This window comes from Alternaria rosae (genome assembly GCF_020736505.1).
Source record: "Alternaria rosae strain MPI-PUGE-AT-0040 chromosome Unknown BKA58scaffold_18, whole genome shotgun sequence".
Taxonomy (NCBI): Eukaryota; Fungi; Ascomycota; class Dothideomycetes; order Pleosporales; family Pleosporaceae; genus Alternaria; species Alternaria rosae.
This window is the reverse complement of record NW_025763587.1, coordinates 1-26408: the sequence shown is the minus strand read 5'-3', so window position 1 is coordinate 26408 and position 26408 is coordinate 1. Positions and strand designations below refer to the sequence as shown.

The window sequence follows — 26408 nt, the reverse complement described above, 5'->3', positions numbered from 1 at the left end:
ACACTTCGCGAGGCTGCACATGGGTAAGGAGCGCTCTAGTGTCGTTGTTATAGTGGCGACATCCAAACGTTGTCTTATGCATACATCTATATTTGAAGACGTGCACATTTCAATACCAGAATGCAGGGCAAGTGGTCAATTTGGAACAATACCGCGCAGATTCATAGGGCCTGTGTCCAAGGTGAAGCGCACGCATTCTCTAGGACCAAAAAGATGTCCAGAGAGGAGACAAGGGTATCATTGCTATACATATCTACTCCTCCAACAAGTCCATCACTAACTGCGGAATAACCTGCACACCTTCTCCTTGCATCGCACTAATCGGCACAGTCTGTACGTTGCGGCGCCATGCATGCTTGCGGTTACTAGGATGGGGTTGTGCGCCTTTGCTCACCTCCTCTAGATACGCGCGAAGAGCCTCAAAGTTGGCCTGCGTATCCGGCAAATCCGCTTTCGTCGCGACAACAAACCACGGCTTCGACGAGATTGGTGTTGTGCTCAGGAAGGGAAGAGGCTTCGGTGAAGGATCCAAATGCGGTGAGTCGAGGAGGTCGGATGCGTCGCTCGGTGGTGCTCTACCAGCGGGTGTGTATGTGACCATCCTGCGCTCGGTCTCGGCGTTGAGTTCCTTTCCGCGCAGTGTTTCGTACTCGGACACTTCGCGCCAGAGTAGCTTGAGCGCTGCGACGGCATCACCGGCGGAGAGGTCGATGACGAAAGCGAGCACTGCGGCGCGTTCAATGTGTCGCAGGAAGCCTAGTCCAAGCCCTTTGTCTAGATGCGCATCTTCGATCAGGCCCGGCACATCGGCAATAGTAAAGTTTTCTCGCAGCTCTCCATTTGGTCTGCGTGACCTAACAAGTGGTCGCCCCTTGTGATCGTCCAGAACAACAGTGCCAACATTTGGCTGTAGGGTCGTAAAGGCCCAGTTGCCGACTCGTGCACGGCTGTTGCTCAAGGCCCGGAGGAGCGTACTCTTTCCAGCGTTGGGCAGCCCTACCAGTCCCAGATCCGCAAGAATCTTCAGTTCTAATTGTAGGGATATCTTCAGGCCTTCGTCCCCGCGCGTAGCCATCTTCGGCCTGTTGTTGAACGGCGTCATAAAGTGCGGGTTACCCAGGCCACCCATCGCTCCGGCTGCGATCAGCAAAGGCGTCTCCATGTGCTTGTCCAAGTCCAGCCACATGGGCGCTTCCGGCTCGAGGGCTGCGAGATGCGATCTTCGTGGCGGAGGAAGTTTGGGGAACTTGATCCTGTTCAGCTCTGCGGGTACAGTTCCGGGGTAAACCAGCCATCGGTCTCTCCTATAGCTGGGTTGTCCCTCCTCCAACTCCTCCTCCTCTGTTGCCTGCTCCATCTTCCAGTGCTCCTCCTCCATGATTGCCACCGGATCGTGTCTTTGTAGCTCGCGCACGATAGTCCCCACAGGCACCGTGATCAAGACGTCGGTCCCCCGCTCGCCACCTTTGACCTTGCCCTGTCCATTGCGCCCTCTACCAGCCTTGATCTGTCGCCGTCGTGCAAGCTTATGTAATGATGTCTCGCCTCGGACTGCTTGGATGTAGACATTTCCTCCACTGCCACCGTCGCCGCCATTTGCAGGCCCTTCTTCAATGTATTTTTCGCGCAAGAAAGAGACGCAGCCGTGGCCGCCGCCACCAGCTTCAACGGTAAGAATGCATCGGTCGGCAAAAGGCGTGAGGGAATAGTCGTCCGCCGTGGGATCTAATCGCGAAGACTGAGCGTTCGCATTCGCATCGGACTGCTCAGCAGACGTGGAGTTGCATCTGAGCTGTAGCGAGAAGCGTTTGCGTAATGGACATCTGCGCGCTGCCGAGGCAAGTGGCACGTGGAGGAACGCGGGATACAGAAACGGCGTCAGCGTACCGCTCAGACTATGCGGACGAGCGAACGACATGCGTTGGTTGCGAAAGTGGCGTCGTTAGGAAGATACGTTCAATCCTGTATATTTCAATCGTCAATATCGCGTCGCGGGACTAGCGAATGGCGGCTCCAGTTCCGATCGATGATCTACAACGCTTGTCCGGGCTAGTCCTACATGCCTCGGTACCCAGCAAACCTCAAAAGTACATATGACTTCTAAGGCATTTACTTCTGCCTAGGACAGGCGTTCAATCGTTTGCCTATCTTTTGTCCTCTCTTGGAAGCCCCCGAAGTTCGTATCAGTACCTGCATAGTACCTGCCTCGACCCCCATCAGCCCCCATTTTCAATAAACGCTTACGCCCCATCTACTCGCCCCATCATGATCCGGTGTGCCTTGCTCACACTGGCAGCCGTGCTACTCAGAGTTGCCAAACCCGAGTACTTCAGACTTGGTGGGAAACTCGGTCTCTCCAGCAGTCAGCTTGTAACCCTCCATTACTACCTCAAGTGGGCGTTGCCGATATGGGCCCTTGTAGACTTCAACTCGGTGCTCAATCGCTTTGCCGAAAGGCGATGGATCTGGAGGACCGACAAGTCTATTTGGGATTGGAAGAATGAAGTCGCTGTAGTCACGGGTGGTTCGGCGGGTATAGGAGGTTGCGTGGTCAAGAAGCTCACATCTCATGGCATCAGGGTCGCTGTGCTCGACGTTAGCCCCCTGTCAGAAATCTTTACCAAAGGTCCGTTGCGGCACAGGATCCTTGTGTTTCAAACTAATGATATTAGATGAGCTTGCTCTCGTACGATACTACAAGTGTGACATCACATCGCGAGACAACATCCATCAGGCGGCGGAAGCCATACGTTCCGACTTGGGCTCACCATCCATACTAATCAACAATGCTGGCATCGGTAACGCGTGGACTGTAAAAGACATCCCCCAAGCCAACCTCAACAGAATGTTCGACATCAATCTTCTGAGTCACTGGAGCACCGTCCAAGAGTTTCTGCCAGACATGCTTGCTAAGAAAAAGGGCCACATCATGGGCGTCGCAAGTCTTGCTTCCTTCGTTGCACTCGCCGGTGCCGTAGACTATAGCGCCACCAAGGCGGCGCTCCTAGCTTTCCACGAAGGATTAACGCAAGAGATTAAGCATCGCTACAAGTGTCCAACGATCCAGACCTCCATGGTCCATCCCAACTGGACCAAGTCAGCAATCACCTCACATGAGGCGATTGCGGCGGGGCTGAAAAGTGTTCGCGCAAACATCCTGGAGCCTGAAGATGTAGCCGAGGCCATGGTCAACCAGATAGTCTCAGTCAAGAGTGGGCAACTGATTCTTGGCCCAGCGATTACTCCCATTATCCGAGCACTGCCTCTTTGGATAGGGGAGCTTATTCGAGATAGCCAAGCCAAGGTCGTCACCGGCGATGGCTCCACTGGTGCATGAACGATTCCCTCGACACGGTGATGACAGGGAAGAGCGGCACTTCCTACGGGCGGTACGGAGCGTACCCGTTCCAGCCGCCTGGGGCCAGCAGCGTCAGTGAGAACTGCATGTTCCAACCAGACACGCCCCGCCGCAATTTCGAGAGGCTTGTTGGAATTTTAGCGCGAAGCCGAATCAGCGGCACAGGCACTGTCGAGGTCGTAGAGGTTGGAGAGGGCTGCGCCACGTCAATATCGGGGTCGGCAGTCAGCAGGGCTTCTTCTGTCAATTTAGCGAAGTCAATAGAAGGTATTTTGCGCAGCACATCATGGGTAATGCGACCAAATTGCCACTTCTGACAACTGTTATAAACGATCGGGCGGCTGATGCACAATATGCGAACGATCGAGCGCCACAGCCGGATTCTGAGCTAATCATAGGTGCTGCAGTAAGTATTCTCGGGGTTGTATGCAAGGTGTGGTCGACTCAGCCCCAGTTCCTACAGCACCCATGCAAGGTACATCGCGCCTAACCCAGCTCGGTCCGAACAAAGTGCAACCGTACGAAGGACCACGGCCTTTGGGCAAGAGGCGCGGGATTCAATAGTTATAGGTCGCCTCTTTGTTGTCTGTTTCATCATCTCCGGGTATCTGCCGTGCTGCCTCCGCCTCGTTGTTGTTACTCTGCTTTGCTTTCCTCTAGTCATTCGTTTCAGATCTCGTGAGCATGCAATGGGTTGGTTCGAGGGTGTTCTGTTCGCTTGTTGCACTGCATCTTTGGTAGTTGCAAGTGATGTTGAATCAGGTTCAAAGAGTAAGTGGAGCGCTGATAGATGACTGCACTTACTTATGTTACGCAGCTGCAAGCCTCTCTAATACACATCTCACGAACGAAAGATCTCCTATAATTCCACGGCGCGATTTGCACTTTCGCAATGACACGAGTACATCAGAGATAATTCCAAAAACCCTAAGCACATCAGATACATCGACGCTCTACACTTCTACAACAGTGGACTCTATTACGACGTCGAAGTCCGAGATCAACGCGCCGACGAGAGCCACTGTCCAGACGACCAGCTCTTCTCGCAGATTAAATCCAACGAAACAATACTCAGATAGAACAACGAGCCCATATAGTAGTGGAAGTAGTAGCGCGCCTGCTACATCTTCTGCTGCGGACGAGCCGGCAGCGACATCCCTTGTCATCACAGGAACGCAGCGGCTATCTGCACCATCATTGATCTCTTTGATCGATCAAATACAAACACCGATACCTGCTCAAGCATTTTCGATTACATCAGAAGCTTCTTCTTCTACGCGCGCATCATCCACAGTTCAGGTCCTTCCGGTCACTTCAGATGTCAAGTCGACCACGAGCATATCCACCCCGTCTGCAACATGGGTCATCGCGGACTCATCACGAGCGTCAAGCATTCTTCTGCCTGTCAGCACGTACTCAGCGATCATTTCCCCTCCGGCTGTATCAAGCCTGATGATACTTCCTTCACAGACCTCGCAGCCTCTATCTTCGACTTCTACGGTCGATGCTACTGCGATCACTTCGAGCAAACTTCTTTCTTCGATCTCTTCAAAGGGTGGAGCGACCAGTGAGCCCACAAAGGCTACAGAACTACTCGAATATTCTGTGTCTAGCCTTGCTAGCTGGGTGGCTTCAAGCTCCGCTCCGGCGGTCATTGGAGGCAGCAGTCTCGCATCTCTTTCGTCCACAGACGCGGCCACACCAACCAGTGTCGCATCTCAACCAGCACGATCGTCTGCTTCAACAGGATATGCCAATCTGCCATCGGGTCAGGGCAATGCATTATCTAACACGTCGGCAGCAACACTCTCCGCGTCAGCCCATCTCGAAAGCAGTGTAATCAGTTCTTCATCAACCCCGACTCTCGCCAGTGGTTCACTCCCTCTGGCGAGCATTACTTCTACAACAGCATCCTTGGCAGCTTCTATGAGCTCAGTGATCGTGGGCATACCACCAAGCTCTGCTCAGCCTAGCGTAACAACAAACGAGGCTCCTGCAACGAATGTGACCGCATCTGTCCAATCTAGCAGCTCTCGGATCGATAGCTCGACTTCGGGCGGCAGCGTTACCATTCCTGCATCCTCCAAGCTCGAAGACACTACTTCTCGAACCACAATTCGGCCGCAACCCATACCCATCAATCCAATTAACGGCAACATGACAAGGCCAGCAAGCTCAATTGCTACGACGTCAGCGCGGACAACTGAGTCGATATCTCTGTCGGCACCAGGAAACGGCACCGTCTCCTCCTCCTTGGCTTTCGCAACTACATACTCAGCGGCAAGCAGCCTCTCTAGTACTGCTATGATTTCGTCATCTTTCGGCTTATCTGGCTCTTTCACACAAACCTTCATCGTGTCTACGACTAGTCAGACCCTGAGCACTGCCACATCCAGTCAGGCGGCGCAGATCTCAGACGCACCGCTTTGGTTGAGCGACACAACCACTGTACGATCAACCCCCGCTTTAGGAATCTCTGCGTCATCCTCCGTTAACATGGGGCTTTTACCGTTTCCACTTGAACCTCCGCTTCAAACGGCCCCTACTGGGTGGACGAACAGCTCAACTTCCAGCGCCACTGGCGGAACTCCCACTTCCAGCCCACCATTGTTTACGGCTAGTATTGTCATCAGCTCCCAAGAGACCGGATCAGGTACCTTGCGCGACATGTTTACATTGAGTCCTCTCTTATCTACCGCCACATCCGCTATTCTCTCTATTCCTACGTCGCTCAGCGGCTTCATAACCAAGACGAAGACGAGGACTGAGAGCTCGGTACTTAGCTCGAGTATAAGTTCGATGTCTACAAACATCTACGACACTACCCTGAGGACCCGAACTTTGACCAACGCGCCCACCAGCAGTGCTACCGAGACAGTGGCCGCCGCAGCTCCACCCTCAAAGCCACTTACCCCAGAGGAGACTGCCGGGGTTGCTATAGGAAGCACTGCTGGGATCCTACTTGCTATAGTCGCCGCGATCTTCGTCGCTCGTCGCTACCACGCCATTCATGCGGCAAAGCGTGGAAGCGGTAACTCGTCGGGTATCTACCCCAAAGAGGCGTACTTGTACGATCCTTCACTTGGCGGGAACGGTGGCAGTGGCAGTGCGTCCCATGACGCACTCATCTTCATGTCTGGTGGAGCAAGTGGCTTGCCTTCCACTGGAAGCAGAACACCGCCTCGTGTGCCGAAGAACTCTCGGGAGTACGATCCTCGCAGTTGGTTTAACATTGATGGGCAGAACTACAGTGACCCAGGTAATCCATTTGCAGATCCTGAAGACCCCTTCATGGACTGGAGAAGTAGTGATGCAATTGCCTCGCCCAGTGAAACTGGGTCTGCTCTTGCTGCGGCGGCGGAAAAGTATGCCGCAGGTCCGCAAAGACCTCTTCCTCCTGTACCGGCGTCTCTGACACCACTCTTTGGCGACCACCACATTCCTTCGCCAACTCTAAGTCCAATCATGAATGGTTGCAGCTTGAAACGTAGTCATTCAGTATCGTCGAGACGAAGCAGTGTCAGGAGCCAAAGGTCATTGAGGAGCTTTCGTGGCTGTCCTTCGCCAGACTCCGAATCGAGGAACGTCCCACCAATATCTCCTTCCTGGCGTCGGGCGAGCAAGATCCTAGCATCTATTAGAGAGGGACACGCCGACGATCCTCTTCCGGATCCAATCGAACATGACCTTCTTCTGCCAGTCGATGTAAGATCGGAAACGCCAGATTCAGTGATGGTATATGCACCAGCACCTATAAGCAGAGCACCGTTGCGACCAAATCTACCTACAATACTGTCAGAAGACGAAACGTCCATGGCTTCACTACCAAGCATAGCAGCCGCAAAGTCACTATCAGCTACACAACCTCGATCAACTGGTAGCATCCTCTTCTCCACATACAAAGACGACCAATACGCCTACACGCCACTCACGCCCAACAACATCCCATCACCACCACATTCCGAACGAGCAGATAGCGAGAAAACAATAACCCAGTCCACATACTTCGTCCAGCCATCATCTCCAACCCCAACAATCACCTCCGTGCCTCGGAACAAAGGCTGGGAAGAGATAAAACGCACTTCAAACGGTTCATCCAGTCTCATGTCATCACGTCCGCCAACACCACCTTGGCATCAATTCACTCCACCACGACCAAATCTCACCCCTCCGCCTCCTCTCAAGAAACGATCGCTGATTCAACTCCGCCGCAAGACACCCTTGGCTGGCCACGGTCAACTCATGGTTCCGCCTCACAAGACGTACTCCTCTCCTACTTCGTCGCCTTTGACGGTGAAGACGAACTTCATTGTCAATTCGAACAAGAGTTTTGAGGGACCGAGAATGAGTCTTCTTGCCAAAGTGAATAGCATGAGCGACATGAGAGACGAGACAGCGAGTCCGAAGAAGCATAAGAAAGGCATTGGACTTGGGATTGGATATCGCGATTCTATCTTGTGGAGGGTAGAGGGGGTCTCGAGATGGTGTCCTGAAGATGTGGGGACGAAGTTTTGAGCTTTTCCTTTTGGCTTTGGCCACGGTTTTGCATGCAGTATATCTCCTTGAAGTCTTCGTCGCCTGTCGATATATTCCGGGCGACAGCTGTATCTTCCAAGTTTCAGTACAATGGGCTGTCATTATGATTACGCCCGATGTCGAACGAAGCGTTCCACCACGCATCCCATGCGTCTTACACTTCCAACGGTCTTACTGGGGCGTCTTTCTTGAAGCTCTATATACATTAGATCATGTCACTTTGCACTGCTACTCCATTTACTGCGCTACAGAAACACTTCTTTGTATATAGAATCTGTACTGTATAGCTAGTTTCTAATCCTACTTAATACAAGTCGAAGGCCTTACCTACACTGTATAATTGGCCGTGTCAATCATGTATGTAGTCGTCTGTCGTATAGCAATAGCATAAGGTAAATGGCAATGTCAGTACAACCATCCATGTTATCTCTGCATAACAGAACAACAATACGACGCTCTTACTCTTCTCGGTCAATGCATCGTGCATCACTTTCTTGCGGTGAGAGCCTCATGCAATCCTCTCAGCCACAACCCTCTGCATACACATTGTACACTGCTTCCTTGCAAATACCCACATGCATCACCGGAAACATAATATCTCACCAGAACAAAGCCAATGCAACCCTCCCACGCACTAAACCCACACACAACACGCTACCGGGTACCCTTCGCCCATCTACTCCCACGCCAGCACCACCTCAAACCCATGCTCATCGTACGATCCGATTCGTATTCAAAGTTCAACGAGTACCCCATTCCCATTACCCCAAAACAGCCTTTGGGCATCCATCCACAAGGCCCGTCTGCCGTCGCGTCAGCTAGCCCCAAACCTTATCCCTACATACATCGGCGCCCGACTACCACGCGTACATGGCTGCCGGGCGCCGGGGCAACTCCCCGGCTGATAGCAGCGAGCTTATACGCTGGCGCCAAAGTCAGGGTAATTGTGCTTGTTCCTCGCAGCGGCACGCGATTGTCGGAGGGACAATGCTAGGCCTCGGAGGGTATATGCGGCACCTGCTTTTACCCTGTCTGCGTCTGCGCGTCTGTGAGCTGCTGCATGCACGATGGTGTTGCGTTTTGTGGGAACGGAATCATGAAAAGTCTGGGTTCAGGGATCGCGTGCACTGTGCATGGTGCATGTATCTTTTGTTTTTCGCATCTCAGCTTCGTCCGTACATGCGCCGCTAGCATCGTGCAGTTTGAGCGGCGGTGGCGGTGAACCGCGAAATGGCCTCCGAACCCTCTCGCGATCGAGCTGCAGAATGCAGGCTGGGCACTGGGCGGAGTAGACTCCGATGCACCCTCGCCTTGCTTTTTCCCAGCCCTCTTTCCCACTTCCGAGCCCTGCCGTGGACAAAGAGGGTGTTCAGCCGAGTTCGACCGGGGAGATTCTACATCTAGAAAGAAACGACGACCTGCATATGGGATGAAACGAAAAAGCAAAAACGCAAACGTCATCCGGCGATTAACCGCACGAGGAGATTTGCAATCTCGTATGCAAGATGATCTCTCGTTTGATGCTCATGGTTCGCACTGGGGTAATAATCTAATAGTGTGTGTACATCGTAATTTTGGGACCGTAGAAGATCCGGGGCCCAAAATTCCCCCAGCGAACCATTTTCGGATGGTGCGGCCTGGGCTTTCCAGGGCAAGATGCGGCTTCCTCCGCGCCTCATAGACGATGATCCAGAACGTGAAAGCCAGATGTGTATCCTACAGATCGTTCCAGATCGTACTGGCCTTCAATGGACCAAAGTCGAAAGCGAGATTCGCTGTTCCAACACATGCATCGCCAGTATTCCCCTCCACCCTCTGGCCGTCAGCTTCGAGCCAAAAACAAAGGCGCTGACAGCCACCACCGACCTTCACCACTATAGTTTGATGAATCGCAGATATGCTCGCAGACAGGCATCAGGCAACATCTGAGCCGCTGCGCTTGTTCTTCCTACAAGCCCACAACTCGCGAAGCCACTTGTGAGATGCTTCGATGTCAGTGGGACCGGGGCACAGCGGGAGCCTCTGTCGGTATTCCTTCTCATACTTGCGGATCGCCAAGTGAAGCTTGATCTCGTGCGACATGCGCTCCAGTAGCATGTTTGCTTGTTCATGATTCCTCGGGAGGGTGCTAAGGGTTGCTTCAGCCACGACTTTAGCCTCGTCCGCCGGCACTCGAGAAAGGTTGCAGAAAAGCTGACGCTTGTAGAACTCCATGGATGTATCCAGGAGCGGCGCTAACCCGCCAAGCTCGCGGGTGAGGACAAGCGGAACCTCCGTATACATCCAAGATCGTGTCGGGTGGAGTGAGCTGCGATGCAGTAGCTGCACGTCGAGAGGGCTTACCTTGGTGGCACCAACACTAACACAGTTCTGCAGCTCCTGTCTCAGTCCATTGGCGTCAAGGCATGAGTTGAGGATGGGGTTGTCGGAGTTGAGGTTGACGCCCCGAGTCTCAGCCTTGTTGATGCGAATCCAGACGAAGAGATTGTGCACTTGTCCTGGAAACAGTCGGCGAATCTCCTTACAACCACAGAAAGTGAGGATCTCACAACCTGCTTTGGTCCGAAGGTCGACCTTCAAGTCAGTCAGTTCGCCGACGGGTTTCTCAGAGCGAGCATTCTTCAAGATGCGCTTGATGCGACCGGACGTGGACTGATACTTGGACCAGTTGCTAGCGAAAATGTTCTTGCAGCAGTCTTCAAGACAGATGGTATCCTGGAACTCCGGTTTGCGGCGATATGGGAGGAACGCAGGATTGATGCAATGAATGTAGATATCCGGGAAGGATTTCGACACTTTGTGCAGTACATGAGCCGCAGGAGACAGCACGATGACATGAGTTCGACCAGCCTTGAGGTGCTCGGCCGCCATAGATCCGGCGATGCCAAGGATGACATCAGTCATGGAGGGGTTTGGACGAGGCGGATGCCAAAGCTGCGAACCAGAATGTGCGATCCTAGACGTCAAATCCCGGAAGATCTCATCGACATCTGCACAGACGGGTCGAATTGGATAAAGCACCTCTGGCCTGTTTCCGGTGACATCAAGGTGGGTACAGTGAGTAGTGTACAGCGCCAGTCGATCTTTAGGGCCAAGATGATACTAAACAAGTGAGCAGATTGCTTCTGAGCAGCATCAGCGATGGTGGCTTACCAAGGCTCCATTAACCGCATCTAGTGACCTCTCGAGACAAGCCGGAGTCACATAGTAGCTGTACACAATGTCAGCTAGCATCATCGACCCCATCATGCAGGCACTGACCCGTTGTCTACCACGAAGATCACATCAATACCGGCGTCGGGCAGAGGCTTTCGGTTGTGCAGGACACCCTCAATTTCGATAGCAACGCCGATGTCTTGGTATTCCTCGGTGAGGAGCTTGACCTCGGGAAACAGTCTTACCGCTGCCCGCAGGGTTGTCGGCAGATATAAAGTTGAGTCTGACACCTGCGCTTCTGAAGCCTCATGATCAAAGTCAGTCGGGGAAGGAATGCGCTTCGAGATGCATCCCATAAGGGAGGTGAACTCGTCTCCGCTGGGTATTGTTAGTGACTGTTGCACCAATTCGCAGGTGATAACTTACTTGCGGGCGTTTTGCAGCAGGTAAGCCCCGAAAGCTTCAGCGTCTGGGTGCTTCACCTCTGAGTCTTCTCCGGCCTCATCGTGAGCCGCAAGCGCTGTAGCTGTCGTAGGAGACGTTGGATCCGGCGACTCGCTAATACCAGCGCTAGTCTCTCCAGTGTTGTGACGACGTAAGAGAGGTAGACCACTGGTAAATAGTCGAAGCTTTGATGACATGCGCCGCTTCAGCGGTTCGGTGCTACCTTCAGTGTTGCTAACCGCCTTCTCGAGAGCCTGTTGCGCGTTCATGTGTTCAGCGCTATCGGCGACGAAGAGAGGGTGCGCAGGCTCGTTGGACGCCATATCGATCAACGGCCAAAGGGTGACTGCAGTGGTGTGCATAGAACGTACCGGACCGCCATTCTCGGGCTCGACTTGACTGTTCTTGCGCGAGAACGCCATCTGATCTCCAAAGCTGGATCCTGAGGCTGAGGACCGACTGTTTCTGTTCTTGCGCATCGTAAGAGGTTGGTCGCTCGGAGCGCGACTAACAGGCAGAGGTGTTACGGTCCACGACAAAGGTGCTCTGGGCGGGTTCGCCCAATCAAAGACGGGTGAGTTGAAGCTGTATTCGGGTGGGGACACCCAGATATCGCTCTTGATCTCGTCGATGATGTCGTCTAGCGGACCGGACACGTACTGATCGTCGCTATAGGTAGGAGTTGACTTACGAAATATTCGCTTTCGGAAAGTAGCTTTGCGCGACTTCTTCTGGATGTGGAGGGGAGGTGGGCAGAGAGGTGTGCGGTCCAGAAAGATGCTGCCAGCTGCTGCTGTTGTTGTGATCATTATCGACGCGTCCCAATTAGGCACAAATAAAAGCCCAGTCACCGCGCTGCGCTCACGTTCACCTCCAGTTCCTTGAGCGCGCGGGGCCTTTCGATCAAGAGTGTCGCCAGATGGCAAACGGAATATCGGAGATAGATAAGAAGAGTAGGCAATGCCCAAGTTGAGATGTAAGAGTGGGATGTGGAAACAGAGGTTGACAGTCCAACGGTGGGGTGAGGTCTGAAGGTGAGAGGCACTGCTACAAGCCAGGAAGGTGCGAGGTGGGCGAGTCAACAAACCTACGATGCTCTTTCCTGAATCTGAAAAGTAGACAGTCACGATCTCGCATCAAGACGCGTTCAAAACGATGCTGAGCTTCTGTAGTGCATTTCGTGCTCATGTTTCATCTAGGAAACCGATGCCGTCCATGATCCAAGCAATGACCCAGCGATTACGCCTCGCCCAATTGTGCGGCAGCCACTTCTAAGTGCCTCTTCATCTTCTCGTGCATCTCATCGTCCGCCTCGCGAAAGCGAATCTATCACAGGAGTAAGTAATGGCTTCGTCAAATATTGTTGCGACCTACTATGTCTTCTCCAGCGCCAGCGCCGAACAGGACTGGTTCCGATATACTAGCCTTGACTGCTTTTTTTACGCGTTCCTCCCAGACTCCCTCCCAGTTCCACTCTCCAGGACGCCGATTACGTCCCAATGCAGATGTACCTTCTGATTTATCCGTCGTAGAAGGGTCGGGACTCGGAGTTGCTCGGTCTGACAGTTGAGATTGCAATATCGGAGCCCGATGCGCCCGCCACGCATGATAAGCGCCTGGGTTTGCAGCAGCCTCTAACGGAAGCGAGTCCAATATTGACTCCTCACTAAAGGTCGAGCGGATGTACTCTAGCATGCGCACAATGGAGTACTCCGCAGTAGACTGAGAGGCCCCAAGGACGCCAGACGTGACGTTGGAGTCGGACCGCACGGGAAAAGCATTTGAAGATCCACTGACATCGCGAGAGTTCGGTACAGATCTTCGAGCTCTGCCGAACCAGTGCGGAAAGCCGTGCCGAAGACTGAAGCCTCCAGGTGGCAGCCGCTCCTCATCCGTGGCACTGACGGTATCCGTGTCGGCGGAGCCAGTCGTGTAAGTATATGTGGTAAGTGGCGTGAGCAGTGGGTGAAAGACATCGGTAGAAAAAGTCACGAGGGGGGGTATAGCAGGATAGCTGGGCGGGAAGGAGATTTGGAAGCGTAAGACTGCTGGCGCATATGGTCCTGTCAAACGTGAATAACGTTGCAAGGAACGCAACACCATGGCGTAGCCCTATGGAACAGCCTACCTTTCTGCACGAATATTACACCTACCCACAGTGTTGGGTCGCCGGGCGTGATGCTCAAGAAAACGCCATCCAGCTGTGCGTAGCGCAGACGGGTGCTGTGCAGAGTTAGGAAACGCCGCTGCTAGCCGTGTGCCTCGACTCACAACTCGACGAGAAGATGCTGCTTCCGAAACGACGGGAGAGCCGACGCAGAGACGGACAACGGCATCTCGAGAGCAGCGATGATGGTTGTAGGTCGTTCGGCATCTTGCAAGCACGGCGCCTGCGATAGAGAGCCGAAGCGCGTTCGACGCTAGTGCTAGCCGATCTGCGTTCTCACCTGCTTGAGTATAACGCGCTTCCCCGCCTGCCATTCGTTGAGCGTGCAACACCACCAACACCATTCTGTATCTCACCGGGTCGCGAAAGGAGATGCGCGTATGGCAGCATCGCGTGGGATCTCGGCTGCCCATCAACGTGGCAGTTCGTGAGTGGTGTTTGATTAGGTCGAGCTGATGATTATTCGGTGGATGCAATGCCCTGTCGAACACCATCCCTACACCACGTCTGGATATATTCGCGGTAACACTGCATGCATCTTCCTCACCCGCCCCATACCGGGCTGCCGCTCCAGTCCCGTCGTCCATCTATGTCAGACATACGCGGGACGTCATGCGCGGCCCTGGGACAAGACTCTGTCCGCATGTTGCGACCGAGCATCTGTGCCGGCACACTCGCAACGATCCGGCTGAACGCACACCACCGGACTCACGTCAGAGTCCCGGAGAGGGTGCATGACCGCATGCGCCGTTGGCACTGGCGAGTCAGGGCAGAACTGGCTCACACACACCTATGTCGTCTCGAAACGCCTGTGTCGGGACGTGAGGTTAGCCATCCCGCTTTGCGCTTGCCGAGCCAGCCTATACACCAGCATCAGGATAATCAACTTTCGCCCTCCTACGCTTATTTCGAGACGCTGTGCCGCAATGGTGATGATTGATGACCACACGTCGTACAACTCTCGGGTCGAAATGCGCTGGCTCCAGTTAGCCCATAATGGGTAACCTAAGGCGACAGTATTACACGTCGTCGCAACCGAGCAAAAGAAGGCAGACAAAGCCTCGCACGTAGAGTCGACGCCGCATCGAGCATCTACCTGATGCAGAATGATCGGGCAGCATCATTCCGATCGACCCACGCTGCCGGTTTCAAGGCTGGCTTTTCGTTTTTGTACACTCGTGCCGACAAGCGCGTGAACACCCCAATCCTCCGAAATCTCTCCAACCCACGCCGCCTGCATCTGCTGTCATCTTCGTCGCGGCACGACGCTATGAGTTATGCTATTGCCTAAGAGCAAAGAAGCATGGTGTCATTCTCGGAGGATTCCATCAGAGCAATAAGAGGGCCAGGGGGCGTCAACCTAGAGGCGCTAAAAAAGGCGGTGGCTGTCTCAGACGCTTCCATCTCTTTGCGAACCCTGTCCTCGCGTGGAAATCTGCAGGCCAGCCTTACATATCCACACCGCCATGACAGCTTAGGCCAGGTTGCGTCGAAACAGCCGTTGTGCCCTGGACACCTTTGCACCAGCAAGCAGAGATCGCTGGTATACAGCGACAGCTCACTTACAGCACATGACGGAAGCATGTCCGGGGCCCACCGGAAATGGGAGTGCTGGCAAAACCTAATCAAGCGGTCTGAAATGGGCAGCAGTACAGATGCTACGTTGCCGCAGAAGGGCGCAGAGCCTCGTCAGCTGATGGGGGTCCTAGGGTTATGATGCCTTGATGACTGATGAGAATGCAATCACGATGTGTGACCAGCAATGACAGATGCAAGCAGCAAGCCACGTCCTGCGACCCGGTTGGGCCCAATGCGCAAGCGTGGGAAGCTTCGAAACCACGCTGACCGGACAGGGGGGCAGAGAAATGATACCTGGGGCAGCAAATGAAATCGCCGCACGCCTAGTGCCAGGTCGCGATCTGAGGGATACGAAACGCGCTGCGTCGTCCTCCTCGGCCATTCAAGCGCCGCGACTCGTGCCTTGCGGCGCTGACGACCATCCGGATCGCCAGGCATTGCAACAAAGCGACGTTGTCTAATGCGCATTGCCGCGTGACCGGTTGGTGTCCATCTGCCGAATAGGCATGCAGTACACCGCTATTTTTTGGGGGTTTGTCGGAGCAATCAAGCAGCAAGGTATGATGCCATGACAGACGCTCATCATCAATGACAACGAGGGCCCCAGCTGCATGGCCCAAGCTGCTTCTCGAAATTCTGCGGCGAATCTTCTGACTCGCCTCACGTCAAAAGTCTGACCGCGGCTTGGTGTCCTGGTGCCCCTGAAATGGGCGCTGCGAAAATTAGCATCGCCTTGTGTTCTACACCATTGGCGGCACGACGTCCTATTTGCTGGCGGGGCATCGGCCTCTGAGCCGCCGTGTCCGTTTAGGGAAGGAAAGCAAGCCGCAAGTCGCCGGCATGTTGCCATGTCGTTCACAGAGCGACAGGGTCCCCCCTGCTGTGGCGCGACTCAGCGCGCTAGTGCCTGTGAATGTCGGTAGAGGCATGCGGGCATCTCTAGCGCCGAGGATTTGGGTCCCGGGGAGTCGGGTTGCTCTGTTGATCCTGTTCCTCTTACGAGCCACGTCCAACGCTCTTGCAACTCTCCCTGGTCCGCCCTACTCGGTTCCTTCTAGCTCGTCCAATGTCGTGGATTCCGCCCAACCCGGACCGGTTTGTTCGATGAGCAGAAAGCTTCCCCAGCCCAGCCCTGGCCCACTTTCAGGGGCCTGCATTCGCTCTCGCATGCTCACACAGAGCCCGTCCGGTGACATGGAGTCACAAAAAACAGAGCTAGGTACAGCTCGGCTGCCAGCACTGCATTTTCCGGTCGCTTATCGACAGACGGTGGGCTGTTTCGTAGCAACGATGGCATCACGGATCCGCTACTCATTTTACATTCGCTGGTCCCTCCGCTGTCCCTATCCGCCCACACTACGTATCCATACCCACTGCCATCACCGCTTGTTCTCCGTTTCTTCCCCGCCGCCACAATCCTTGCTCATCCCAGTGGTCTATCCGTTTTCAGGACGCCACTTAAATCTTGCTGCTCCTTATATACCCTGTGACGCTCGCGTCCTTTGCAAACTGACTCTGACCTCTGAGCCCTGGAGGTACTAATCTGTCGCAAACTCGCACATGTCTTATTTGTCACAGCTGACTCCCACTTCACTTGACATTCACCACCTGCTGTCATAGTATTTGACATTCTTCTTCGACGACCTCCACCTCTATACCTGCACACCACCTTACATTCGACTTCGATACTATCAACATGGCTCGGTATGGCGTGGCAGCTGCCGCCGGCAGCGATATAACACCTTTCCCAACCCGACAGATGGCCGTACTTGGTGAGCAGCATGCCATGATCTAACAGCACACGAAAGTCGCTAACGACGGTAGCGTTATGCCGGATATGCGAACCAATCGCATTCATGTCGATATTTCCCTACGCATACTTCATGGTCGAATCCTTCATGACCGGACATTCCACCGCCCAAATTTCCATGTACACGGGCATGGTCACATCCTCGTTCGCATTCATGGAATGCGTCAGTGGCATTTTCTGGGGCCGACTGAGTGATCGGGTAGGACGGAAGAAGGTCCTACTTGGAGGTCTTTTTGGGACGGGGCTGAGCATGTTGCTCTTCGGCTTTTCCCAGAGCCTACCAATGGCGTTGATTGCGCGGGCTCTCGGGGGTTTGCTTAACGGGTGAGGTCATAGTTCGATCTAGCGTCTGAGCCTCGCTAACCGAATATGCAGGAACATCGGCGTTCTCCAGACCACTGTCGCAGAGCTTGTTACGGACGAGCGACATCAGCGTGAGTTTTGCCATAACTCTAATTATACGCCGCGCACGACTGACTTTCCATAGCGCGCGCTTATTCCATCATGCCCTTTGTCTGGTGCCTTGGGTAAGATATTTTCCTAGCAGCCCGACTTGTCCACGCTGACCGCTTTTTGTAGCACCATCATTGGCGGAGCGCTTGGCGGCTTGCTCGCTCGTCCCGCTAACGTAATGCCGTTTTTCCAGGACACCATCTTCGAAACGTACCCGTTCCTTCTTCCAAACTTGGTCTGCACCGGCTTTGTCGTTCTCGGCCTGACTGTCGGTATTTTGTTCTTGGAAGAGACCCACGAGGATCGCAAGTACGACCAGGATCGAGGCCGCGACGCGGGGCAATGGCTTCTACAGAAGCTGTGGAAGCGTGACGCAGATGCGAGATTTGACGACAAGGATGCTTCGCTTGACGAGATGCGCTCGATGTTGAGCGACCACGACCACAACGTACAGGCTTACCGCAGCACCGACACTTCGCCTACTCTCTGCAGCACACGAACTTCCATCTCAGAGGTCCCAGAATTCGAATTGGACAAGCAATTCGAGCCAGCGCCGACTTTCCGACAAGCATTCACCAAGCAAGTGTGCCTGAATGTAGTGTGCTATGGTATTCTTGCTTTCCACACCATCTCTCTAGAGCAGCTTCTACCTATTCTCATGTCCAAGCATGTACCAACCGAGGGTAGCCAACACCTTCCCTTCCGCTTTGAGGGAGGTTTCGGATGGTCTACTCAAACGACCGGCGCGTTCCTCGCAGTGCAAGGTTTCCTCCAGATGTTCGCTCAGGTCATTCTCTTCCCTTGGGTCAGCAAGAGGCTCGGCAGCCTCCGCACTTTCTGGATCACTCTCGCCTGCTACCCACTCCTGTACCTCCTTGCTCCTTACCTGGCTATCCTTCCCGAGAACCTGCGCATCCCTGGACTTGCGGTTCTGCTTGTCGCCAAGGTCACCTTCCAATCGCTCTCCTACCCATCCCTGGCTATCATCCTCGCAAACTCGTCCCCATCTAAGAAGGTTCTCGGCACGCTGAACGGCGTCGCCATGTCTTCTGCTAGTATCTCTCGCGGCTTCGGTCCCACGATCTCGGGTGCCGTTGACAGCCTCGGTACCACTCTCCACATGTCTGGCCTCGCCTGGTGGGCAATTGCCGCCGTTGCTCTTCTCGGATGGCTCCCCGGTTTCGCCCTCACAGAGACCAAGCGATCCAGCTTCGCTGCACAAGACGAGGAGTCTTTCATCGACTCCGACTCAGATGCAGAGTCCGTCATCACTCTTACTCCGGACGATATCGAGATCGTCCTCTCCAAATAGATTCACGCAATCACGACCAAAAAACAGTAACGACGCCCCTTGACCTGCATGATGTGGCACAAGCCCTCTGCACGGCGTCGACGCGCTGGTAGCGACCTTCCCTTTCACACCATAATTTCGGATTATAGAGACCTTTTTTTTTTTTATCGCGGCAGAGATGAGGGTTACATCTCCCGCGCGGCGCATCATTATGGGTGCGATTTAGCGACATCATTTACGCGGGCGGCATTTTTTGGGTTAACACTATTAGAAGGGAAAGCTCGATTGTATTGGAGACTAGCAATGGTCATCCCCGAGCCGGCGTTTGTCTCAAGAACAGAATACCCCAGTAGTTATTAGTTTCCTTTGCTATACTGTATGTTAGATTAGCGTGCTCGAGCACCAATTCATGATTTGGATGATTTCTCAAACACCAGACCTTTGTTTTGCCATGTACGTCGTGAAGAGTGCATTAGCTGGATCCGAGTCAGAGCAAGCCTCCAGCGGTGAGTTCAATGCGTCTGTCTTGAAGATTAAGCGGAAGGGGCAAAACAGGTGTAGTGGGTAATTTGCATTGTCGAAGTGGTCCCTTGTACGTTACGGATGCTTCCTTTTGCCTTCTACACGTGCTTGGATCGGTGTGCTTCATGCACGTGGAGGAGCAACGGGGATCGCGAGTCAGTGACCGCCAACATGCGGATACCGGACGCCTTGCATAGCTGCTTCGGCAATGAAACGGTATCACGAGGTCATGGACGGCATATATGTGCGTGCAGTGACGAAAGTAACTTCTTCCTTTTGTGGTCCCTGGGTGTTGAAGGATCGCGACGGCGGCTTACCTAGGCCGAGGCAGTTTAGTAATACTACGCGGGCTTGCAATCAGCACCGCAGCCATGTCAACCTCAGGACTGATGTGTAGCTGAGCGATGACGCAACTGCGAGGGAGGAGGAAGATGGAATCTTGAACAGGTTGATGCTTGACGCACCCCATACCGCATGGCAGAGTAGACGTCTACCCACATGGCGAGCATGACGTGCAGCCGCACCCACACTCCGCCCACGCCTATCTTCCGCTGGAGAGATAAGGCCCGTAGCCGACCAGCTAGCCATCCACGAGCAAGCGACGACTACGGCGTGCCGCTGGGAGAATGGAAGACATCCTCCCCGTGCAATCGCAATCCGCAGCCCTATTCACGCTGTCGCTGACGTCCTAATCCAGAGTGCGGGGGAGTAAGAAGGCTGCCCGCCCGTTCAGTGAGAGCTCGGAGAATAGACGCCAGACGTGCGCGAGCTGTCACTAGCCCGAACCCTGCGGACTTTCTTGCCATGCGCCCTGATGAGCGGCCTCAAGCGCTCCTTGGACGAGGCGTCTCATGACGGCGACCGGCCCTCGCCCTCAGAGTCGTCCGTATCGACAGTGAAGCCTGCCTCGCCCACCGCGCCTTCCTCGTCATCGTCGAGCTCCTTCCGCAATGTGAGCGCCTGCAACCGCTGCCGGCTGCGCAAGAACCGCTGCGACCAGCGCCTGCCCTCGTGCGCCTCATGCGACAAGGCCGGCGTCAAGTGCGTCGGCTACGATCCCATCACCAAGCGTGAGATTCCGCGCAGGTACGCACAACGGAGGGGAGCTATTGGCGGTCGCCTCGGCTACGACTGACGAGCGCTACAGCTATGTATTCTACTGCGAAACCAGAATCGCCTACCTCGAGTCGCTCCTGCGCGACAACTCGATCCCCTTCCAAGAGGCCGACGACTTCAATCCGGCCTTTGCCTCCAATGGCGCCGCCACCCCACGACCCATATCCGCTGCGCCGCCGCCGCGCAATGGCAATACCAAACCCTCGGCTGCCCAGGCCAAGGAGGAGAGCGACAAGTACGATCGCGAGAAGCTCACCAAGCTCGTGTCCAACATCGGAATGGTCTCGGTGCAAGGCGCCAGTGATCCGCGATATCTGGGCTCCACATCCGGCATATCCTTTGCACGCGTCGTGTTTGCTGCCGTCAAGAGCTCGGTATCAGGCTCCTCCTCTGAGCGCGGCAGCAACCGGGGTGCCAAAGTAACGAGCAATGTCGTGGACAGCGGCACCTCGATGCGCGACTCCTTCTTCGGCCTGCAAACCAAACCTACCATACGCCAGGCGCCCTTCCCAGACCGAGAGCTCGGGTCGCGTCTTGTTGAGCTGTACTTTGAGCACGCAAACCCACAGATCCCCATCTTGCATCGGGGCGAGTTTATGGAAATGTTTGAGCGCGTGTACGCTTCCGGTGAACGGCACCGCACATCACGAGAGTCGTACATGCTCAACATCGTGTTTGCCATAGGCGCTGGCATCATCTTAGGCAGTTCCGACTCTGAGGGCTCGCCGACGTCGGATCACGGGCGCTCACCAACAAAATCACGATCATCACCGCCGAGTAGCAAGAAGCGGCGACTTGCAGGCCACCAGCACCAGCCCGAGGAGTACCACGCATCCGCCATTGTGCACCTAGAGAACTTCCTGGGTTCCTCTCCCGCAGCGGACCGTCCCGACGGCTTCGGCGGTGGCCTGGAGGAGCTGCAGGCTGTGCTACTGCTCGCGGGCTTTGCGCTGCTGAGACCCGTTGCCCCTGGGCTGTGGTACATTGTCGGCGTTGCCGTCCGTCTTGGAGTGGACCTAGGGTTGCATTACGAGGATGGCGTGGGTATCGACGGGGCGGGTGCGGAAGACCAGTCTGCTGGAACCGCCGCCTTCAAAACTGAGGGTAACGGGAACACGACGGCTGCCAGCGGCGGGAACCCTTCGAAAATAGATGCAAAAGAGAGGGGCCGCAGACAGTGGGTCAGAGACCTGCGGAGACGCTTGTGGTGGTGCGTTTACTCGTTGGACAGGCTCGTCAGCACATGTGTTGGCAGACCTTTCGTAAGTACTCTCCTGGGTCTTCATCTTCGTATGGTACTACCGATCATGTCGGTTATGTTACGATGCCGCATGCATGTGCGGCAGGCTTCACCAGGGGGTCGATACCGACTTTCCAACATGGTCTCGTGCTCTCAAAACTGGCTGCAGTGACTAACAGGTGCATAGGGCATTACAGACCAAATCGTGACTACCGAATTTCCTTCGCTCCTCGATGATCGCTACATCACTAAGGAAGGATTCCTGGAACCGCCAGTGCACCAAGAGAAACCGACATACAAGATTGTAGCCCATCATTACTTCCGGTTAAGACTACTGCAGTCTGAAATCCTGCAAGTCCTACAACATCGGCAGGCACAGCAGGCAAGAGCGAGTGGTGCCAACCAGACCAATGAGTTTATGCATACCAAGCTGCCTTCGCCGTTCCTGATCAATTTTGAGTCGTTCCGCGCGTGGCGCGTAGATATCGATAGACGGTTACTGGAGTGGAAAGACTCTGCACCGACACAGCTTGATGCCGGCGTGCAATTCTCGCCGCTGTTTCTGGAGCTTAATTACTGGCAAGCGTTGATTATGCTGTACCGACAGAGCCTGGTCGTTCCCTCTGGTCTACAAGAAGAACTGGGCAACACCGGCTCAGATATGGGCAGTCCTTCCATGAGCAATCTTGAGGAGCGCGAAGACGAAGATCTTGTTTTCCTCAAGGTAGCTGAAGCCGGTCAGAAGGTTCTGAAATTGTATCGACAGTTGCACCGCGTACATCTCGTCAACTACACCTTTTTGGCAACACACCATCTCTTCATGGCTGGTAAGCTTCACCATCTTCACCGGTACCTACAGTGCTGACATCTGCAGGCATATCCTTCCTTTACGCTGTGTGGCACAGCGTTCATGTGCGCAGTTTATTGGTAAGTCGGTCCGAATTTCCGTACTACTGTAGATACGTTTTGTTGGTGTAACACGCATGTCTAACTAATGCAGTCTCTTGACGACGTCGACTTCACCGTCCTTGCCGCGACATCCGTCTTGGGTGACCTGATCGACAAGTGCCCACCTGCGGAAGCATGCCGCGATGCATTCGATCGGATGAGCAAAGCGACCATTCAGATGTGCATGTCCACCACCGGCTTCGGACCTCAAGCTCTGCGGTCACTTCCGCAAGCACAGCAGTACCCTACTCAAACATCGCCAAACACTGCATATACATCTGCAGCTGATGCAGATGTTAGATCAGACACTGACATGCAAGGTTACGGACCAAGAAACACAGCCAACTTCTTTGGCCAACAGCAACAGCAACAACAGCAGCAGCAGCGTCGACCCATGCCACGCTTCGACATGAACCTCAAAGACCTCTTCTCCGATGACGAGACCGACAAACGGTCTTTCAGCCGCGTAAGCAACCAAGTCAACGCCATGAGACCCCCTCCTCCACCTATGAAATCCGAATCCCAAATGCAACCTTTTACAGCGGATCTGAAAATGTCTCCTCAACTACGCACGCCCCATCACCAACAGCAGCAACAACAGAATAATTTCTTCGCTGCGAATTCGAATATGACTAGCCCGAACCAACAAAGTACCTTTTCTACTTCTCCGCCGAACAACCCGTCAATGCCTTCACCTTATCAAATCAGCAATCAAGTGCCCTACAACAACTTCACACAAAATATCACGTCCAGCTACCCTGATCTAGGGTTCTCGGACTTGGACTTCCTAGACAGTTTTCCCGTGCAGGGCGCAAGCGGCAACGGTGCTGACGCAGGAAGCGGCGGGTTGCAAGATGTGGGTATTGGGTTTGGAATGGGGTTTGGTGATGGGACGCATGATTGGAGTGATGTAAGTTTTCCCCTCTCGCTACTTTTCACCACTATGGGAGTACGTGTGCTGACAATGACCGACAGGGCAATGGCTTGGATCTCTTTGATGGTTTTTTCTTTGGTCCTGGAGGCACAGGTGGGACGGGGATGTAAAAATCGGTGTTGTTGCGAAAACCAATCTTGATGGCTCTTCGCGTATGTGCGTGAGCGGCGGTATGACATCGCCGTCGGCTTACTGTACCTGATGGTATCGAGTAAAATGGTAGCGGGTATTGTTCTTACCCGCCTTCCGTAGATCTGCGGCACAGTCGCGAACGTGGGGGCAAGGCTGGATAAGCCGGAAGGCGGCGGCCTCCGATGGACGCTACGCCGTTACGAGAAGAATGGCAACGAGGTTATGGATGTTTGTATGATAGATGTCTTCAGCCCATGAAACATTTCGTGTTGTCACTGAATGTGTTTACTTTTGGATGTTGTAATGGTCCTGACGATTTGAGGTTGACATGTGCAACTACAGAGGACTGAGAGGACTCTCACCACACCGGAACGTAGGGTATCATACTTCTGCCTTGGAATCGATCCAAAGTTCACTGGTAGTACTTGACGTTTTATCTCCTCTTCTCTCATACATAACCTCTACGGTTTCATACCTCTTGCTCTCCCAATTCTCCCGATATTCCAGCCACCACTCCGCACCACCCACCAAAATGGCGCTCCATCGGACATCATACCCTCTACACAAGGATGCTTGCAACTTCTCAAGACGACCCACGTACCCGCATCAAAGAACCCACCTAGCTGGGTCTTGTTTCTCTTCCGCATCCCTTCCCATCCCCATGCCATCACGTACCAACTCCAAATTCACACAACGCTCATCTATGTTCAGCTGAACTGAGCTGAGCTCATTTCAGATCCGGCCTGGTAATAGGGGCGTGTTGACTCACACCCGTTTTACCACGTAGACTTCCATATCTGCATCTGCATTACTCATTGCCTACTACCACATGCACGACTTCACTCTATCTAACACTTCTACCACTTCATGATTCCCATTTACACCGTTTTTTTAATTACTGTCCTCTTTTCATCGCCACGTCACTACCAGGAGCAAAAAAAAAAGAACCAAAAAAAAAAACATAAAGAAAAAAAAACAAAAAAAAAAAATAAAAAAAAAAAAAAAAAATAAAAAAAAAAAAAAAAAAAAAAAAAAAAACAAAAAAAAAAACAAAAACAAAAAAAAAAAAAAAAAAAAAAAAAAAAAAAAAAAAAAAAAAAAAAAAAAAAAAAAAAAAAATAAAAAAAAAAAAAAAAAAAAAAAAAAAAAAAAAAAAAAACAAAAAAAAAAAAAAAAAAAAAAAAAAAAACAAAAAAAAAAAAAAACAAAAAAAAAAAAAAAACAAAAGAGCAAAAAAACAAAAGAAAAAAAAAACAAAAAAAAAAAAAAAAAAAAAAAAAAAAAAAAAAAAAAAAAAAAAAAAAAAAAAAAAAAAAAAAAAAAAAAAAAAAAAAAAACAAAAAAAAAAAAAAAATAAAAAAAAAAAAAAAAAAAAAAAAAAAAAAAAAAAAAACAAAAAAAAAAAAAGAAAAAAAAAAAAAAAAAAAAAAAAAAAAAAAAAAAATAAAAAAAAAAAAAAAAAAAAAAAAAAAAAAAAAAAAAAAAACAAAAAAAAAAAAAAAAAAAAAAAAAAAAAAAAAAAAAAAAAAACAAAAAAAAAAAAAAAAAAACAAAAAAAAAAAAAAAAAAAAAAAAAAAAAAAAAAAAAAAAAAAAAAAAAAAAAAAAAAAAAAAAAAAAAAAAAAAAAAAAAAAAAAAAAAAAAAAAAAAAAAAAAAAAAAAAAAAAAAAAAGAAAAAAAACAATAAAAAAAAAAAGAAAAAAGGAAAACACACATAAAAAAGAAAAAAAAAAAAAAAAAAAAAAAAAAAAAAAAAAAAAAAAAAAAAAAAAAAAAAAAAAAAAAAGAAAAAAAAAAAAAAAAAAAAAAAAAAAAAAAAAAAAAAAAAAAAAAAAAAAAAAACAAAAAAACAAAACAAAAAAAAACAAAAAACAAAACAAAAAAAACCCACCAACAAAAACCACACACAACCACCCACCCCCAACAAAAACCCCCCCCACCCCCCCCACCCCCCCCCCCCCCCCCCCCCCCACCCCACCCCCCCCCCCCCCCCCCCCCCCCCCCCCCCCCCCCCCAAGCGCAAAGCTTTACCAAAACCACCCTGCGCTGTCACGCACCCATCACATCTCTCAAGATAAACATGTGTCTCTACATGATCGTGCACTACGGACCCTCCCCTTGCTCAATTCCTCGACTCCTCCCACGACAAACCGCCGATATTTCGCAGCGAAATGCATCAGAATGGCGAGTCGAGCGATTGAGTCTGAATCGTTTGTGGGAGCTGTGGCATTTAAAGAGCCGAAGTCAGGAAGACTTGAACAAGGGGGAGAAGGACGATGGGTTCGATATGAGTTACTGAGCTACTGAGTCACCTAGTTAAAAGTGTCAAGTGACACAGACATCAACATCGACACATTACAAGCGAACAAAAAATGGAATGGGCTTTTTTGGAATGAACTTTTTGAATTCTTCCTTCAGCTGATGTGCAGAAGACTTGTCTAAGCTAACCAGAGCATGTGGCTCGGCCTGCCCTCCATCCTCCGTCGAGGAGTGGGCGACCAGTAGTCGTGATCTTCATGGTATCGTTTTGAAGCTAACCGTTTACTCCACCCATTGAACAAAAAGTACAACAGCCTAGTTCATCTGCCTAACGAGCTGGTTGATGAACTCCTCGCGGTTACCAAGGTCGCCACCCTCGATGAAGTGCTTGAACTTGCGGGTGCGGAAACCACCGTTGGGGGAAGACAGCTTGAAGGGCCAGAGGAAGTTGGAGACGGCCTTGA

At 52.3% G+C, this 26408-nt stretch overlaps 8 protein-coding genes across 8 annotated transcripts; 5 read left to right on the top strand and 3 right to left on the bottom strand.

The window, feature by feature from the left end:
- Window positions 1–79: 79 nt before the first annotated feature.
- On the bottom strand, window positions 80–1992 carry BKA58DRAFT_395433 (P-loop containing nucleoside triphosphate hydrolase protein). The gene has a single exon (XM_046171296.1). The coding sequence runs from the start codon at window positions 1916–1918 to the stop codon at window positions 254–256; it is 1665 nt and encodes a 554-aa protein (XP_046019798.1). The 5' UTR covers window positions 1919–1992; the 3' UTR covers window positions 80–253.
- Window positions 1993–2052: 60 nt separating this feature from the next.
- BKA58DRAFT_74167 (uncharacterized protein) lies at window positions 2053–3669 on the top strand. Its single transcript, XM_046175836.1, has 2 exons — window positions 2053–2626; window positions 2673–3669. The coding sequence occupies exons 1-2, from the start codon at window positions 2266–2268 to the stop codon at window positions 3335–3337; spliced, it is 1026 nt and encodes a 341-aa protein (XP_046019797.1). The 5' UTR covers window positions 2053–2265; the 3' UTR covers window positions 3338–3669.
- Window positions 3670–4810: 1141 nt separating this feature from the next.
- BKA58DRAFT_326911 (uncharacterized protein) lies at window positions 4811–7873 on the top strand (the record flags this gene model as incomplete). The annotated part of the gene is made up of 3 exons (XM_046168086.1): window positions 4811–5299; window positions 5447–6159; window positions 6223–7873. 3 exons carry the CDS (start codon window positions 4811–4813, stop codon window positions 7871–7873), a joined length of 2853 nt encoding a protein of 950 aa, XP_046019796.1.
- Window positions 7874–9777: 1904 nt separating this feature from the next.
- BKA58DRAFT_450976 (uncharacterized protein) lies at window positions 9778–12303 on the bottom strand (the record flags this gene model as incomplete). The annotated part of the gene is made up of 4 exons (XM_046174369.1): window positions 9778–10996; window positions 11048–11105; window positions 11156–11428; window positions 11477–12303. The coding sequence occupies 4 exons, from the start codon at window positions 12301–12303 to the stop codon at window positions 9809–9811; spliced, it is 2346 nt and encodes a 781-aa protein (XP_046019795.1). The 3' UTR covers window positions 9778–9808.
- Window positions 12304–12518: 215 nt separating this feature from the next.
- Window positions 12519–14011, bottom strand: BKA58DRAFT_74109 (ubiquitin-conjugating enzyme/RWD-like protein). The gene is made up of 4 exons (XM_046175835.1): window positions 13766–14011; window positions 13623–13717; window positions 12869–13557; window positions 12519–12820 (listed from the first exon to the last, which is right to left on the bottom strand). Exons 1-4 carry the CDS (start codon window positions 13828–13830, stop codon window positions 12734–12736), a joined length of 936 nt encoding a protein of 311 aa, XP_046019794.1. The 5' UTR covers window positions 13831–14011; the 3' UTR covers window positions 12519–12733.
- Window positions 14012–16456: 2445 nt separating this feature from the next.
- BKA58DRAFT_326912 (uncharacterized protein) lies at window positions 16457–16729 on the top strand (the record flags this gene model as incomplete). Its single annotated transcript, XM_046168087.1, has 1 exon — window positions 16457–16729. A coding segment is annotated over one exon (273 nt), but the record flags the coding sequence as incomplete, so codon positions are not given.
- Window positions 16730–16988: 259 nt separating this feature from the next.
- On the top strand, window positions 16989–19224 carry BKA58DRAFT_395421 (major facilitator superfamily domain-containing protein). Its single transcript, XM_046171295.1, has 4 exons — window positions 16989–17373; window positions 17425–17483; window positions 17537–17576; window positions 17629–19224. Exons 1-4 carry the CDS (start codon window positions 17096–17098, stop codon window positions 18812–18814), a joined length of 1563 nt encoding a protein of 520 aa, XP_046019792.1. The 5' UTR covers window positions 16989–17095; the 3' UTR covers window positions 18815–19224.
- Window positions 19225–19802: 578 nt separating this feature from the next.
- On the top strand, window positions 19803–23965 carry BKA58DRAFT_395419 (fungal-specific transcription factor domain-containing protein). The gene is made up of 6 exons (XM_046171294.1): window positions 19803–20401; window positions 20463–21693; window positions 21859–22498; window positions 22546–22598; window positions 22672–23529; window positions 23595–23965. Exons 1-6 carry the CDS (start codon window positions 20130–20132, stop codon window positions 23661–23663), a joined length of 3123 nt encoding a protein of 1040 aa, XP_046019791.1. The 5' UTR covers window positions 19803–20129; the 3' UTR covers window positions 23664–23965.
- The last annotated feature ends 2443 nt before the right edge of the window (window positions 23966–26408 follow it).